Source organism: Myotis yumanensis, unplaced genomic scaffold (genome assembly GCF_028538775.1).
Source record: "Myotis yumanensis isolate MYYU_CA2020_CCGP unplaced genomic scaffold, mMyoYum1.0.hap1 SCAF_11, whole genome shotgun sequence".
NCBI lineage: Eukaryota > Metazoa > Chordata > Mammalia > Chiroptera > Vespertilionidae > Myotis > Myotis yumanensis.
This window is the reverse complement of record NW_027223762.1, coordinates 4,286,039-4,304,017: the sequence shown is the minus strand read 5'-3', so window position 1 is coordinate 4,304,017 and position 17,979 is coordinate 4,286,039. Positions and strand designations below refer to the sequence as shown.

Here is a 17,979-nt window from a genome sequence, read left to right as displayed (position 1 = left end):
TCCGTTATTGTTCAGGTACAGACGCATTTTGATATCGTGTTGATCAAGATTTATAAACACGCACATTTCATGGTATTTGCTTGCTGTTATAACATCTCTGTCTTTATAGATTTAATGATTACTATTTTTGATGGCTGCGTATGTTGCTGCCATGTTCAGGTGAGTCTAGAAGCTCAGAGAGGGGAATTGACTTTTCCCAGATCAGACCTGGGACTAGAACCGGGCTCCAGTCTGACTTGCAGACACAACTTAGCACCCAGTTGCCTCGATGGCATATTTCCATGCCTTGCTCTGTGCCCGAGGTCTGGATGAAAGAGTATAGGATGAGCCACGTAGGTGAGTGTGGGAGACACAGCGAGCAGGGCCTCTGCTTTTCTGCCTTTGACCTTGCACTTGACCTTGCACAGCTTCTCTGGACTGCTGCTCGTGGACCTTTGGGTGGTCAGGAACCTGCAGCAGTGGCTGATTCAGGCCTTTCACTCTCATGAGACATTTATTTACTTTCTTTTGCGTGCTTACTGGGTGCCATGCCCTGGGAAGTCACGAGGAGCTGACTATGGGTAGGAAATAACCTTCAACCGAGGAGCTAGGAGCTCGGAGCTCGGAGCTGGGAGCCTTGCAGGGCGGCCAGCCTGCCCCGGCCCTGGTGACTCTGCTGTAGCGTGGGGAGAGCTATGCAGAAAGCCAGGTGCAGGGAGCAGTTTACGCTGCTGGGGAGTCAGCGCAGGACGCCCCAGGGTGCCATTGGGCCTGGTCTAGGGCATCCGAGTGTTAGAGGAGGAGGGGGTGAACTCCTCCTGGCTGAGGAAGGTGCTGGGAGCTGTGGATTCAGCAGAACACAGCAGGGAGATGCTGCCCTGTGTGGGAAGCATGCAGCGCCTCCCAGAGGAGGCATTGCTGCCTTCCCACACACCTGTCAGAGCTGACTGGCAGCTCCCCAGGGCGGCTGTCAGCGCTGCTGCTCTCAGGTCCTGCTGCCCTGGCCTGGCCTCCTCAATGAAAGGGACCTTCCCAGGCTCTGCACTAAGCCCCTCCCACCGGGGCTTCCCAGGCTTGTCCACTGGGAACGTCACAACGAGATTAGAGGCCGTGTTTTTCTTAGTGAGTTTCCAGCCAGATACACAGAGGAATCCAGTGTGGGTCTTGCATACGGACTAGCTTTTAAGCTTCAGGTTCCAAAGAGGAATACATTAGGGAATGGAAATAGAGAGCAAGGTCTTACTTTTTATTTCAGAGAACAATTACAAAGGCTTTTTCACAAAAAAGCTTAGAGAATTTTTTTTTTTTTTTGGCTTAAAAAAGATGAAGAAAGACAAAGTCATAACTTTTAACCCTCAGCACAATGGGGGCAGAAAAAGGGACATCTATCTGTAATACTTTCAATGATAAATTACAAAAAAATAATTTGTAACTATGTCAGGTTATATGGATTTAGCTAAATTTATCATGGTGATCATTTTGCAATATGTACATATATCAAATCATTATGTTAAACTATTGCAACATTATATGTCAGCTATGTATTAGTAAAAGTAGAAAAATAAAATAAAATGGAACTTATGATCTGACTTTGCATAGTGTCAATAGTAATAGTTTATATAAAATTCCTGAGTGATGCCTGGGGCTGTGATTATCGTTAATTGAACACTTGGAGTGCGGGAAACGAGTTAAGTCGGCTCGCGTGAATTGCGCGTACTCCGCGGGAGCCGTCTTTAACTCGGTTCATATAGATTTGCGGTGGAGTGCGGGAAACGTGTAAACTCGGGCCGATTGTAACTGCGTATTACCAAATATTTGTTTGTAATCCACCCTTTTGGTGGATGGAACAAAACCAAAAGACAGAGCCATCTTATATTTTGGCGGGAAATTCACCCGCACTCCAAGTGTGAAATAAGCATACTACTTACTAAACTTCGCATAAGAAACAGAGTAGCTAAGGACATATTGATTAATGGTTATTTTTATCAGCTTTAGATAATGCAATTTAATGTGATACTGTTTAAAAATTATATTTATTTTCATAGTTTTTAAGTAGCTAATGTGGTTTGCTGTAAGCCATTGAAAACCTAACCTTTTGCTCTCAAGTGAAGAAGTACAGTCACCCAAGAAACAAGTGTTTAGGTCAGTGTCTGCATTTGATACTGAAGAGGGAAGGACTTGGCATGCCTGTCTGACCCTTGACCTTGCCCCGCAGGGAGGAGCTGGTGTCCCCCGAGGACCTGCTGGAGTGGCTGCGGCCTTTCTGTGCTGATGACTCGCTGCCCGTGAGGCCCCGCGTGCACGCGCTGCAGGTCCTGGGACAGTCGTTTGACCTGAGCGAGGAGGACGGCAGGCTCCTGGTGTTCTTCCGGACGGATGCCATCCTCAAGGCCACGTGGCCCCAGCGGCAGGTGAGGAGCGCTGCTTTGGAATGTCCTCCCTGGTCACAGACGGAGGGCGTTGGGTGCTCACTTGACGCTGCCTCCAGGGAAGCAGCCAGCCTGACACAGGGCGCTCCTCCGTCTGGCTATTGGGGGCGACATTGTGCAGAGCCCCTGCACTTTCCCCGATGGCTGCCTGTGCCTGTGCAGAGCCGACGACTTCATGCTCACACGCGCGGTCGTGTTTCTCTTCTTGAGATACAGTCAGGGCCTCCCGGTGTTGGTTAGTTATGGTGGCTCCCCTTTCCCGGGGGAGAAGCAGGGCTGAAGGGAAGCGCAGTGGCAGCTGAGCTGGTTCACTTCTTTCCTGCTCCGCCCAGGGACTCTCAGGCCCTCTCCTCTCTCCTGTCCCGGCCAGAAACAGCTTAGCGACCGCACAAGATTAGTGTCTCCACACCATCCTTCCTTCGACTCCCTCGTTCATCTTTCCTCTGGAACCGTCCCTGACCATTTCCATCACTAGAGGAACTGGGGAGGCGGGGCTCCGCTGTCTGTCACTTCTCCCCCACACACACTCATCTTCGCATTCCAGACCCCTGACACCCCACAGTGTCGGCCTCCGGGGTTCCCAGGTTCTGTGTCTGCCTGTCCCTCTGCATGCTCAGAGGGAACATGAGGATGGCGACGGGTTCTCGGAGTAAAGATAAGGATAGATGACGATATTGCCATGTTCAGGGACCAGAAAATGAGGCACTGCTGCCGTTTCTGTGGCTGGGGATCCTCCGGCAACATTGCAGCCATCAAAGAGGGACTTAATATTTAATTGTCCCCGAGATGCCCAGAGTAGTGGCCCCACAAATCCATGTGATGCCGGGAACCGGGCCAGCTCCTGCAAAATTAACACCGAGTCTGTGCAGCCTGCTTCCCCACTCGTCTCAGAGAGACGGCATTTCTAGTTTTCTAATGATGAGTTAACTGAATTAAAAATCCAGAGGCCCTCATTTTCAACAGCTTGAGAGGCCTTCATCTCTGTTCCGGAAATGTGCCCCAGCTTGGGGTGGGGGTGGGGCCGGGGGGGGGGGCGGGGTGCGTTTAGTGTGTTAATCCCCTGGGTGCAATTTATCTGAGTTTTTCAGGTTTTGTAATTTTCTAGTTAACTGGCGCATGAACAGTGTGGGCCAAAATACTGATGTGCCCTTAAAAAACTTCCATCCCTGTCACTCAGTATATTTTCCTGTGTTTTTACGAAAAAAGGAACCAGGGGCTTGGAGTTTTCCTGGCCCCAGTCGGGGCATACGCAGGAGGCAGCCAGTTGATGTGTCTCTCTCACATCAATGTTTCTCTCTCTGTCTCTCTGTCTCTCTCCTCCTCCCTCTCCCCCTTACCCTCTCCTGCCTCCCTTTCACTCTCTAAAAAACGAAAGCACTGGAAAAAATGTCCTCCTGTGAGGATTTAAAAAAGAAAAGGAGATGGATGTCCAGAAAGGAAAAGTTCCTTCCTCAGACCTGAGCTTAAATGTCACCAGTTCTAAAATGACTACACCCTAAATTAGTGGCCCCGTCACGTTCTGTTTTATGACCATTTTAACTCTTCTAATCACTCCGCTAAGTTCTTCCTACCTATCCTTGTGTCCCTCTCTCTGTTCATTATATGGTGTCTGTCTTCTTCCATTAGAAAATAAATTCCATGAGAACAGGGATCATAAAGACACTCATTAAATATTTGTTGACTGAATGAACATTAAGCGTTAAAAACGTGTCCAGATCACCTTTAAAGTGGCAGAGTCAGGACGGCTGGCGTTCAGTGGTGTTCCTGGCGTGGACGGTGATGGTTAGACCGCACTGCCTCCCCTTACACACCAGTGGGGTGATTGCCTGGATAATGGAGAGGCTTCGCATCGAGTGGCCAGGGGCTTGCAGGCTGACTCTGGTCTGTGTTAATTTGCCATAATTTACCGACAGATTTCTGGACAGCTCGTTGCTTTTCATGTGAAAGCAAACAGGTCACAAGCAGGTGTGTGCAGATGTGAGCACGAGCTCCGTGGGCCTCGCTCCCTGAGTGGTTAAAGGAGAGGGAGAGCAGCAGTGTTCACTGGGTCCCTCAGGTAGTTGAGGACCTTGAATCTCTCTCTGAGCAATGGGTGCTGCCCTTGAAGGACTTGCCCTCACCACTGGCCTCGCTGGGAGCAGAGGGACCGAGGAATGTGTGCCAAGTGCAGGTCCTCAGTGAATCCCGGGAGCAGCCCTGCAGGGGGTCGCCCTGTCTGTGTGTTAGAGGAGTCACACGGCCTCTGAGGTCCACGGCTTGGGATGATAGAGCTGGGGTTCCCCCTGCTCCCGGCGCCTGGTTCCCGGCCCTGCACCGCACCCTCCCCAGTGCCTACCTCCGCTCCTTACTTCTCTGCACGGAAATGGAAAATCTGTCAGAAATCGCTACCCTCTTCCAATATTTAAATTTTAGCTCCATTTCCACCATTTTCTATTTAATAAAACCCATAAGTATTCAGAAATGAACATGATAATTTTTGTACTGTTTCTATTTTCTCTTCCAATAATAATTAATGACTATACTGAAGAGTAATAATACTGTTTATGGAGTACGTGTGTGTCTAAATGCTGCTCTAAATACTGCTCGCCTCGGTGAGGGGTGTAACCGCTTAGGACCAAGCCGGCAGCTGGTGACTATTTGGTGTCCTAAAGCCGGGACTCCCTTCACCAGAGGCTTCGGTTGGGTCTGGATCCAGTGGATTCAGCAGGGCCACAGCGCTGGCTCCTGACACCGTTTATCAGGAGTCCAGGGCCCAGAATTCAGCTCTGCCGCCTTTTACGTTTGTGTAGGTCTGTGAAGGAGGGGATCGGTTTTGTATTTTGATGCCTGCGACAGCGGCAGCTCAGTCTTGCTGGATGAGCTCATGGAGGGAACTGCCCACGCTGCGGCGTGGAGTCGGGTCATCCCGGTGCCTGGGAAGCAGCCGCCAGCCCGCCGCTCCTCTCGAGAAGGGCGTGTGGTGATTAGTGTCCCTACATCAATGACAGCCTCTCCGTGGTGCCAGTTACATGCTGTTCATAAGGTGCTCTTATGTGCGTTAACATCTGTTTCGTATGCACAAACATTTTATCTGAAGGTAAAATAGGCTGCTGTCGGCGCCCGAAGGAGATGCACATTTCAGGGGCGGTGCCTCAGGTTAAGATGGTCCTGCTCACTTCCAGCCAGAGAGCGAGCTGAGGTTAAAGCTTCCTCATCTGAGAGGAGGTGACGGGCCACTTTTTCAAGGACGGCGACTGTGTGAGATAAGGAGGCTGCAGCCGAGTGACAAATGGGCTTGCAGCCAGGGCTGAAGTCCCCTCATTCAGTGAGAGAAACACTGCTTTGGGAGGCAAAAGGGGAAAGGATATGTTTGAGTCACCTTTGAGTTTCGCCCTTGATCCTGTGATGTGTTGTTCGTGGTGTCAGTATGGATCTATACAATGCCTGTGAATACTGGGCGTTTTCACCCCAGCTCGCTGGGGAAGGAGCAGAGGTACTAGAGAGGTGGATGTTACTTTCTCTTCACTGGGGAAAAGGACAGAATAAAGCAAAGTACAGAAAAAATAGCCATTTCTCTCAATTTAATTTTCACTAAAAAATTAACCCATGATTCTTTATCCTAAAGCAGCTGTATTTCTTATTTCCCCCTTCTGTCCTGTCTATAGACTATAATCCTTATTAGACGAAAACAGCACACATCTGGCTTTCTATGTCTTTATATCTAGCATATTAGGTTATTGATAATATAAATAATATCTATTATTCATGTGTGCCTCCCAGGTTCGTCTGTTTGCTGGCTCTCTTAGTCACATTTTCTTATGTAATATTCACGACCGTCATATAAAAACATGCAATCTTCATCTTACAGAAGAGGAAGTGCAGCCGCAGGAAGATGCAGTCATGTCTTCAAAGTAAACATGTATTTGGACTTTGTCAGCATTCTTTTTCAAGCTGCATATTTAATCATATTTAATCCAATTGCCCTTTATCATTTCATTTGCTAGCTGCCTGCAGGCAGTTTTCCTCTGTGTTAGAGTATGCTCTGTGGTCATTTCACACTGTGGCTGTGTGGGCACATGCTATGGAGTGGACGACTTCCAGGAAAGGGAGGCCCCGTCTTTCCTACGTGCACATTTGTTTAATATTTTTTAACCATTAATGAGCAACATTGCTGCTTGTGATATGAAAACATATTGGGCCAATACCATCTTCTAGAAAGAAAGTAGATAACATCATTATTTTTATTATAGTATTTATGCAGGAAATCTGTATTGATCATTTGCTATGCTGTGTGTTCTCTGCTGACCACCAGCATTTAATTATAGCTGACTTTTTCAAAACTGAAAATTTGGAGGCACTTTCATTAAAATTAAGAACAAAAATTTCCAATATTACTATTTGTGTAGCATTGTTCCGAGGCATCTAGTCTATGTAAGACAGGAACCAGAAAGTGGAGCTGTAACACTTTAAAAATCTTAATTATTATTACTTGTAGACAATATAATTCTCATTTTTGGAAACCTAAGAAAAATATTGAAAATGACTAGTTAATAAATTGAATTTACTATAAGTGCTAAAATGAATTATAAGTGAATATATATAATGTATGTGAATATAATTCATAAGTCACTGCTATAGGGTTTTAGTAAATATGATTGTGTACGTTACTATAATTGTGACGTTTGTATTTTGAAAATGGGCATCAGTGATCTAGTAAAAAGTCTGTGTACCATGGAAGACTATGCAGCAGTAAAAAAGAAGGAGCTCTTACCCTTTGAGACAGCATGGAGGGACCTGGAGAGCATTATGCTAAGCAAAACAAGCCAGTCAGAGAAAGACAAGTATCACATGATCTCACTCATTTGTGGACTCTAATGAACAGAAATTGATGAACAAAATAGATCCAGAGACAGAGAAACATGGAACAGACTGACAAGTCTCAGAAGGAAGGTGAGGGTAGAAGGTGGGGGCGGGGGGGAAGATTAACAAAAGAACTTGTATGCATACATATATGCATAACTCATGGACACAGACAATAGTGTGGTGATGGTGTGGTGGGGAGAGGACGGAAGTAGGGAGAGCGGGGTCAAGAGGACTTATGTAATATTGTCAACAATAGAGATACATTTAACAAATAATAACTTTAAAAAGTCTGTGTATACATTAGAAATGTGTTATACAAAGGAATTTATTACCTAACATTTTTTTTTTTTAAATATATTTTATTGATTTTTTCACAGAGAGGAAGGGAGAGAGATAGAGAGTTAGAAACATCGATGAGAGAGAAACATCGACCAGCTGCCTCCTGCACATCTCCCACTGGGAATGTGCCCGCAACTCAGGTACATGCCCTTGACCGGAATCGAACCTGGGACCTTTCAGTCCGCAGGCCGACGCTCTATCCACTGAGCCAAACCGGTTTCGGCTATTACCTAACATTTTTAAGTGGAAACTGTTATTTGCACACTAATATGAAAACAAAGATATGAATGTTTGATTTATAGTTTCTTTTATCTTTTCTTTCCTTATGACAGTTAATGTACTTAGAATTTACAGGCTGTTATACTTTCTGAAAAGAAAGAAATCTAAACGATATTGAAAACATGAATCACTTTTTCCTACTCTCTTCCTTTTTATGGTCTGTAGCAAATAACCCATTCTACTCTGCGTGTCATGTAGAGGAGAAACTTATTATTCTTCATTATCCTGCAGCTAATTGTAGGAACTGGAACATCGACACCGCTAGGACTATCACAGACACAGCATTCAATTGTTTTAAGGTATTTTCTACGCACAGCACGTTTTCTACAAGTAAACTCTGTAAAAACTTAGGTGATCACTCAGAAAGCCAAGAGCAGCCATTTCCAGCCCTTCTCCCAGCCGCAGACCTGTGGGCACTTCACCCTGAGACTTCAGGGATTTGGGGGCTCACTTTTCAGATATGGGAAGTGAGATTCAAGGAGAGGGCATTGCTGAAATCACAGGGCTCAGCGAGGCACCTGAGGTTGACAGAGTCAAGGAGCATGCCACCTCCGGTCACTCAGCGATTCCTCCTTGGCAGCATCTCCTTTTTAAATCTTATGTCCATCTTTAATAATAATAACAATAATAATAATAATAATAAAACAGCCAAAACTCATGGCAACTCTGTGAATATTTGATATTCTGTGCTAAATCATTTTATAAATGATGGTTTCTATTCATTCACTTGTATACCCATTCACTAGTTCATTCACTCAGTAAGATTTACTGTCTATCAATTATTAGTTTCAGAAGTGGGGATAAACCAGTGAACAAGTAAAAGCCTCTGTTTTGAAGGAGCTTCCCTTCTAATGAAGAATAAAGGGAGGAAGCACATATCTAACATGTCTCGTACTTTTAAATGCTAAGAAGGATATGAAGCAGGTGAGGGAGAGAGATAAGGGGCGGGGAATGCGCTTTAGGGGGCAGTTATGCGGTGATAAGGTGACGCTGGAGAAATCTGAAGGAAGGGAGGGGTGAGCCTTATAGCCCACAGCTGCCTGGAGACAGAATGTGGGGCAGAGGAAGCAGAGCCGAGCCCCAGAGGCAGAAGTGTGTGTGAGATGAGTGCAGAGCACCTGAGGGGGCCGAGGCTTGGGACCAGTGAAGATGCTGAGATCTGGTAACAACAGATGGATGGCTTGAGTTTGAGATAAACAAACACACACATGTCTTTGTAAACAGGTAAGAAACTATAGCAAAACTCCCAGTTACACCACCAATTTAAGTAATTTAAAGCTTGCCCTGGCCTGAGCCGTGGTTAGAGTATCCACCTGTGCACCAATCCCCAGCCCTGGTCAGGCTTTGGGTGGGAGGCAACCAATCAATGTGTCTCTCTCATATCAATATTTCTCTCTCTCTCTCTCTCTCTCTCTCTCTCTCTCTCTCTCTCTCTCTCCCCCCCCCTCTCTCTCTCCCTCCCTCTCTCCCTCTCCCCACTCCTCCCTCCCTCCCTTCCACTTATCTGAAAAAAATCAATGGAAAAATATCCTCTGGATGAGGATTCACAACAACAAACATTCGAAGCGTGTTTAGCTTACCAAGTCCTCTCGATTCAGAACATCCTGACCTGCTTATAATTATACTAGAGGCCCGGTACATGAAATTCGTGCACGGCGGGGTGGGAGGTCCCCTCAGCCCAGCCTGCACCCTCTCCAATGCAGGACCTCCCCAATCGAGGACCGCTGGCTCCTAACTGCTCACTTGCCTACCAGCCTGGTTGCCCCTTACTGCCCCTCCTGCCAGCCTGGTCACCCCCAACTGCCCCCCTCTGCCGGCCTTGTTGCCCCTAACTGCCCCCACAGCCAGCCTGGTTGCCCACAACTGCCCCCCCCCCCCCCCCCCAGCCTGGTCGCCCCACGCAGCCTGCTGCTCAGTTGTTTGGTCATCCCTCACTAACCCCCTTGCCGATGTGGTCACCCCACTCAGCCTGTTCGGTATCCGGTTGTTTCAGATGTAATGGCCCTGGCTATTATATGTAGATTTTGGCCATGCCCCCTGCTAGCCACGCGCTGGGACAGACAAGCCTGTCGTCTGTAAAGTGAGGCAAATAATACTGAACTCCTCTGAGGGTCCACTGACTTACCAGGTTATAAAGTTATTTAAAGAACCGTCAGATGCTCCGAGTGACTGTTCCACCGGAGAGTGGCATGGGGCTGTGGGTCAGGCCCTGAAGGACCCGGCTGGCCCCTGGGAGCAGCACTTCCCATAGCGATCACCAGTGGTTTCATAGCACTTACCAACTTCCGGGCAAGTGCAGAGTCCATGGTACAACCTCTTCAGATGGCTTCTTGGGGGTCAGAGCCAGAATGACCATTGAATTGGATGTTTTGGAAACACACATTAATGTAGACAGTTTAGCAAATATATAGGTGAACCATTCATTCTCCTCTTTCAAGGTATCGTGTGAGTCTTCGTTACCCCGTTCCAGACACCCTATGTCAAGAGAGGCTAGGGAACGCGAGAACCAGCTTTGGGCCTCTTTTATATTGAAAACGTCCTGCAGGCTGGGACTCGCAAACACTTTTGTCCAGAGCTGTGGGGGCTGCGATTTGCTTTAGGGCTGCCTCAGTGTGAGTGAAATGTCACCAACTCTTCAAAGAGAGGAACCACTTGCCTTCTTTTTGGCTGAGACTTCTTTTATGTTAGAAATGGAGATGGGAGTAAAAGGTATTTTACTTTATTTTAGTTTGTCGCAAAAGTATATGACAAATGCACTTTAGTAAAATCTGTAATTTCAAATTAGGGATATTTTTGGGACAATGTGAGCACTTAACAGTAATAATGCTGAAATGCAGAGTAGAAATGCATGAAGGATCATGTAAGTAAAAACAACAGGCTGATTTTGAGTAAACTCATAAAGCAATTCAGTATTTTAACGTAACATAGATCATTAACACAACATAGATGAGATGCCGAGAAGCCAGCCCTGTGGAAATCTACTTGTTTGCATTGATTTTGGTAAAGAGCGTTAAAACTCACCCTGTGGTTTGTTCTAAACAACTTTTAACTTGAAGGTTTGAAGTTGGAAAGGCGTCGGCTTTTGCAGGCTTTTGGTGGAGATGGGAGGTAGGATGTTGTTGAATTGCAAAAATTTTCAAAAGAGTGTTGAGTCAAAATCATCAAATGTGAATTCTATAAACCAATTCCTCAGCCTCTGCCACCAGTTTGAATGTGTATTTCGACCTCCAGGTGGCTGTGGCCGACGTGGACAGCGAAGAGAACCGCGGTGCCCTCTTCGCGGAGCTCCTGGAGTCCAGCTGCCGCGAGGTCGAGTTCCAGCACCTGGCGCTGCTCTTGCAGGCCTGGCCGCCCGGGAGCCCGGAGAGCACGTAAGTGGTCCAGACCCAAGGCTTCTCTGTTCCTTTCGTCTTAAAGAGCCAGTGCCTTCAAAGGAGCCAGTGAGAGAGTAGACAAGATTCGTCTTGCCCCTAAACCCAAATATTTTATTCAAAAGTACCAGACAGCACTTGACGATAGCCTCTGATTTATGATGTCAGCAAAGTAGTTTTGTGCCAGTTGTTCTCTTTCAACCAGGAAATCTTTGACTCTCTGTGGGCGTGGCTCCCGATGCTAATTGAGAATCCAGGTGGAGTAAACGGATCATTCCCGTTCACTGAGATCATACAGTGTTACGTGCAGTTCTGCACGGGAAGGTGATGGGAGCTCCTTTTGTAGATGCGGAAATTGAAGCTCAGAAGTTGAGTTATATAACTTCAGGCCTGCCGTGGTTGATACGTGAGAGGCAGAGCTCTCACAGCCACTGGCCACCTTCACAGCCAACGCGTCACGCCTGGAGCGGCCACCCCGCCCTTGTGCCGGCAGCCACGGAATCCCATGGAAGGCGTGGCCAGTTTCCTCTGCACACATATGCTGTCTGTCATGACCTGCTGCTGCTGGTTGGCAAAACCCGGAGCGCGTGGGCCTCTGTTCCCGCCCCCTGCCTGCCCGGGACTCACCAGTGCTCCCACGCGCACAGGTGCAAGGCCCCAGGCGCCCGCATCTGCACCCACAGCCGTGAAGTAGGTTTTCCTGAAAAGCCATCTGTGGGCATGTAGGGCCCCAAAGAACATCTGGAAAAGGCTCTCTAACCCAGGGTGGGCTGTGAGGAATTTCTGCAGGGGGTGTTGTTTTGTTTTGTGGTTTTCAGTTACAGTTGACATTCAGTGTTGTTCTGCGTTAGCTCGGGTGTAGGGCACAGTGGTGAGACAGTCATACACTTTACAGAGTGGTCTCCCCGATGTTTCCAGCCCCACCCGGCCCCATACACCTTATTGCAGTATTACCCACTGTGTGCCCAGCTGTCCTGACGTCCCGTGGGAAACGGCCTTTCTCTGTCTCTGCCGTGCGCCTTGGGGACGGCACGCGGGCGTGGAGCTCCGAGCACGGTTCACACCTCGCGGGATGAGGCCGGGCACGGGCTCTATCAGAACCCCTCCGCCTTCCTCCTGGCCGCGTCGGGACAGCGTTTCCCTCTGGTTCCCAGCCGTCCGGGCACAGCCGCCTCTGGGCTGGTGCTGTGCCAGGCCGGGTTTGCTGAGCCGGGTCTCCGCCGGGGCCAGGCGTCTGTTTCTGGACGAGTCCCAGATGGTGAGGATGGGAAGCAGACGTGGGACCACGAGTCAGATTGCCAGCCAGCTTTTCTGCTCAGGAAACCAGTGTTGAGTGGGGATTGCTTCAGCCCTTCAAAGGGCTCTCTCTCAGTCTAAGTGCAGAGCGTGGCCCCTCTGGGAGGCTAGTGACCCGTGTCACGGTTCCTCTCGCTTCACTTAAAACATTTATTGCATGTAAAACATTTAATGTAAAATATCTTCATTTTCAAAGGTGTGTTTTTTATAGTCGCACATGGAAGGAAATGAGTAATTTGCTGACCTGTGTTCTGCATCCTTCGTTACACAACCCATAGAGTCAGAGCTCATTGCCCATCTGCTCACGCTCCTCCCAGCCCCGGTCCTTTCCAGACAGGCTCTCAGAGCGCTTCCTCCCAGACCATCCGAGTGTGACCTCGGCACTCCCAGCACTTTCACTGGAACCAGAACAAAGGAGAGGGTGGGGAGAGGGAAGGCGGAGGAGGGAGGGGTGTGACAGTGATTGATGTTGCCAGTCAGCTCAATAGAATTAAAAACTCAGAAAAGTGCTAGATCCGATCCATCTGGCTGCTAATTCAGTGCTTCCACCTTCAGATGTACAGTGTGAGCCCCGGCAGGAGGCTGCCTGGGAAGTGAAAGGGATTTGTACTTAGGGGAAATTCAGTGTCTCAGTGCATCCTGCCAGCTGGTGGAAAGAGCGTCTTGGCCACTGTTGTGAGGCAGCCGTGTTGCCCCGCGGGGCTGCCCCTTGTGCAGCGGGCAGCCTGCTGGGCAAACCCAGGGCCCCGGTTCCGACTCTGAGAGAGGAAGCAGGAGCCTGTCCGTGCGTGTAGGGAGACCCCGTCCGCCACACACTCCAGGGCCTTGTATGTGCTGCGACATGAGCAGTGGTCCCTGAGACACAGCTGAGTTTAAGCTGAGACAGAGGCTGCTCCTGTGCGTCTCCGCGTTGTCCTTGCACTTGACGTTTTTCTCAGGGGCAAGGAGTAAAATCTGTCAAGGAGAGGCCCTCGTTAGGCACTCCGTGTCTAGAATCCAGAGCTGTGCTGGCGAGTCCACAGACAGTCAGTAATGAAGTTACTTCCCAGTGTCGTCAGTAAAATCGGTGCCCTGCTCCCAGGCCGTGTCCCTGGACCTGTACGTCGTGGTGTGTTTATGCAGCATGGGGCGTGGCAGCCAGAGAAGGGGAACAGAAGGCAAACTGTGTGTGTTTATGTCTAGAATAAGAGAACTGGGTGGAGCTCGAAGCGGGATCTCCCTATCGCTTGTGTGTGGCTTCCCGTCTGTGCCCCACGCTGATCTCTGCTGTGCCCTGCCCTCCTGTCACTAGTCCTGCCCGACCCCAGGGTCAGTCCTGATCATAGTCATGATCATATGATTAAGAAAAGCCGGTCTGGGTAGTGAATAGTTCGATGGGCCTGCTATTATGAGTGACACTTCACGGTTGCAAACGACCCTTCATTAGGCAAAGCACTGTCACAGGGCAGACACTAAATTGGGAAAACTCAGGCCCAGAAAGGTTGGTGGCTTCCCCAGAACCATCCGCTCAGGTTTGGCCTGTTACAGTCACTTCTCCGAGGCCACCAGGCAGTAAGTCAGGTGCTGGGGGCTGGGGATGCCACCATGAGCACCTCCTCCGTGAGCTGCCCCCGAAGGACAGCCTGAGGGGCCATGTCCTCTGGGTCACGAGTGCAGTTCGTCAAAAGCATTCCACTTGGAAAGTGGGTTTTTTAGCACAGTTGTCCCAGCTCAATCATTTCCGGGGCCTTGCCTCTTCTCCCGTAGAGCCAGCGTCACGGATAACCCTTGGGTGAGGCTGGCTGCGGCGATGCTGGCCAGGTGTACGTCGGAGAGCAGGGAGGCGCTGGGCGAGGAAGTTCTGAAGATGTGCCGCTCCCTGTACAACACCAGGCAGATGCTCCCCGCCCAGGTGAGTGGCTCCCCTGCGGGCGCCTGCCTCTTCCCCGCGCTCTGCCGTGGGCAGTGTCCGCTGCTGCTGAGGGGGGGGACGGGACGGGACATGAGCTCAGGGTGTCGGAAGGTCAAGGGCCCCTATCAGTAGCAGGTCACACGAGGACACATAGTGCTGAAAGGACGCTGGAGGGCCTTCCTCCCGGCTCCCCCGAGCTCCGACTTCCGTTCACAGTCCCAGGGCAGAGCCCGCTTCCAGTCCCTCTGGACCCTGTGTGTCTCCCTCAGTGTACATTCCAAGGCGTCATGGCACTCACAGGGTGCCCGTGTGGGAGCAGGCCGGCTGGAGCTTGGTGTGAACCTCGGCAGTCCTCCAGCTGGGGCAGGTCCCCCGCCACCCTGGCTTTTCCATATTTTCCATAGCATTGTAATGAGATTGCACACCTCCGTGTTTATTCTCTATAAACACGCTAAAACACGCAGCCCCTCCATTTGACCTTCGTTCTCTATGTTACTCCTGGTGTGGCTGTCACAGAGGTGTTTGTGTCATATGTAGACGTATATGTGTCTGTGCTTTCTAAAATGAGCACATGTTAATTACAGCTCCCCACAGTGGATCCGACCTCGGCAGTGTGTAGTCTGAGCAGGCTGCGTGTCTTCAGCAGCATCTGGACAGTGGCACTAAGTTGATTAATTGGGTTTTGAGTTGCTACCACATAGGAGATAAACTTGAAAATAAAATTGTAAATAGAGTTGTCTGAATCTTCATTGTAATCACTCAAGGAAAAGATTCCCATTCTGAATGCACATTTAATGAATTGTTTACAGAATGAGGGGCTGGCTAAGTGTTTTTTGATTGGATTTTAAAATATTTATTTAAAGAAATCTGTCAGCCACCAGAATGACAGAATTCTCCTGTGAAATCTTTAAAGCACCAGCACCAAAGGTAACTCCCTTGGCTCCCGTGGGGTCAGCTACTTGCTGACCTGTGACCGGCCCTGCTATAGTGAGCACCTAGGGGTAGGGACCACGGCTGTGTCACCTGTGTCCCCCATGGCAGGAGTTCACACACAGCACGGAGTGGGGTCTCCACACAGTTTATTACGCACCCCCTCCCCCCTGGCCGGGGCAGGTACGGCATAAGTAACACAGGGCTCACCTTGGCCGTAACATGGCTGAGGTCAGGCGCGGCTGGATCAGGATCAGGATCAGATGCCCAGGTGCCTGGAGTCAGTGCTGCTGGTTCGAGGTTGGGAAACCTTGTTTGGGAGCCTGTTTCTCTGTTGTGAGGAGTGACAGAGGCTGCTGTTCACTGCCTCCCCCAGAGCACCTGACTCCCCCTCCCCCAAGTCCACAACCTCCTGTCGGGGGGCGGGGGTGGAGAAAGGCACTGGATTGAACCCCTTTTGTAAGTAGGTCATTATCACCTGTCTCTTCCAATTTGATGAGGTGAAAGGTAATTATTATCATAGGAGTTTTGTTGCCACTGTGACTTGCCTTCATTTTCCCTGTGCTGCCTCAGTTCCTGTCTGCTAATGGGGTACATTTATGGGTTTTTTTCCAGATGCCAAGACGAAAGGAACTGTGCAAATGTTTGTGCTGTTTTTATCGATCACTAAATGTGCTCAGATGTGAATTAAAATTGTTACACAGGAAGGAGCATTATTGCAAATGGAAATGTCTTAGGAACTTGACCACATGCAGCTAAAGTCAGGACGCGGGCAGCCTAAGTCAGCGGGGCGGGGCTTGCCTCTTCCTTCTCTCTTCTTTCCTCCTTTTGTGGTGAGGAGTCGCATTGGTTGCCTTCTATGAAAGCCTCTCTGAGGTCGGCCGGTCGGCCAGTGTGAGGAAGAGCTGAGGATACACAGGTCCATCTGCGGATCCCACTGCCTTTTGAGTTTTCATGAAGATGAAATATCTTAAGTATCAGGTTTCCAGTTCACCTTGACATTAGGGTTATAGACAGGTTTTTAAACATTTAACTTGCTGATTTCCTTTGTTGCAGTGGATGATACTGGATATTTGATAGTATTAACAATGGACAATAGTTTTTATTGTTTGTTAAGCATCTAGTACAGGGGTGGGCAAACTTTTTGACTCGAGGGCCACAATGGGTTCTTAAACTGGACCGGAGGGCCGGGACAAAAGCATGGATGGAGTGTTTGTGTGAACTAATATAAATTCAAAGTAAACTTCATTACATAAAAGGGTACGGTCTTTTTTTTTTTAGTTTTATTCATTTCAAACGGGCCGGATTCGGCCCGCAGGCTGTAGTTTGCCCACGGCTGATATGCTGAGCATTGTATGTTGTTATTAACACCCATTCTCTCTCTCTCACACACACACACTGCAAAGTAGACACATTACCTCATTGTCCTTATGAGGGCTCTGAGAATTCAGGGAAGTAAGTGACAGTCCCACGTCCTCCCGAGGGGACACTATGCAGCCATTGAAAGTGATGCGGTGGGGGAAGAGCTGAGGCTCAGACGGGTGCTGACAGTGTCCTGTGCAGGGGGCGAGGCAGGTCCCCGCACGGAGTCAGCGTGTCCCCTGTGCTTGCAGTGCGTGGAGGAGCTGAGCGCGTTGCTGCGGAGCCGGGCCCTGCTGCTGCCGTCCCTCAAGCTGCTGCTGGAGAGCCCGGACGCCCGCCTGCACGCCGTGGCCCTGGAGCACGTGGCCGCCGTCACCGAGGTACGCCCACCGGCTTGACATTACTCTGCTTCCAGGACATGAGTCGGTGCGGCCAGCACTGACGGGATTAGCCACGATTGCTCTGTCCATGGTATTCCCTGACCACAGCCGCTCACTCTTTCTGTTTGTCTAGGAAGCGGTATTCGTCTACTAGTATTTTACAAACATTTACAAACCAGCCTCTGTGTTTAGGTGCGGAGACTGTAAATCCAAACAGCGAAGCTGTTTCTCTTAAGAAGCCGTGTCGGCCCTTCAGGAAATGTCCTGGGCACGGGACACTCAGGTTGGGGGCTCGGCCTCCGGTCGGTTTTCCGTCCGGGTGTGTGTCTCCTAATTAAGGTGGGAGAGCGGCCGCGGTCATGTTCACTGGCACCATCTGACTCGCAGCCCTCTGTCCTCTGGCAGCCTGGTCGTCTGGGCTGAGGAGGGGTCGACTGCAGCCAGGGCCTGCGCTCTCTCCCTCGAGGCTGCTGTCTTGTGATTAAGGAAGAAACTTTCACCTCCCTTTTTACATTTTACACTTTAGAATTAGGTAGCTCAGGGCTGTGTTTTAACGAATTCACGTGGTGTGATTCCTACTGAAACCCTCTGTAGGGAGATCATTCCTTCATGTGAGTGATCAGTTTGAAGTTCTGTGTGTGACTGTGTGTCACTTGTCTGGGTGAGTGAGTGTTATGTGTGTCCGTGTGATTGCGTGCTTTTTCTAACAAGTGTCAGAGGACGGAGAAGGGAGGAGAAGCCTGGAGCTGGGGTGCACACACACCCCCAAACCGTGGGTGAGTCTGGGTGAGTGGTGAGTGAGGGTAGAGGCCCAGGACACCATGTGCATGACTGTAAGCCTTGCAAACACTGCCCGCTTAGGCCACACTGTTTATAAAACA

The 17,979-nt window shown here is 49.5% G+C and overlaps 1 protein-coding gene across 2 annotated transcripts in view; it reads left to right on the top strand.

The window, feature by feature from the left end:
- The window catches only part of NBAS (NBAS subunit of NRZ tethering complex), a 196,778-nt gene that overhangs the window by 175,778 nt on the left and 3,021 nt on the right, over nucleotides 1-17,979 (top strand). For both annotated transcript variants that reach the window (XM_070428703.1, XM_070428702.1), the window contains 4 exons: nucleotides 2,195-2,390; nucleotides 11,100-11,239; nucleotides 14,282-14,426; nucleotides 16,970-17,098. In XM_070428703.1, coding sequence (XP_070284804.1) covers nucleotides 2,195-2,390; nucleotides 11,100-11,239; nucleotides 14,282-14,426; nucleotides 16,970-17,098 — 610 coding nt within the window. The remainder of the gene's footprint in view (nucleotides 1-2,194; nucleotides 2,391-11,099; nucleotides 11,240-14,281; nucleotides 14,427-16,969; nucleotides 17,099-17,979) is intronic.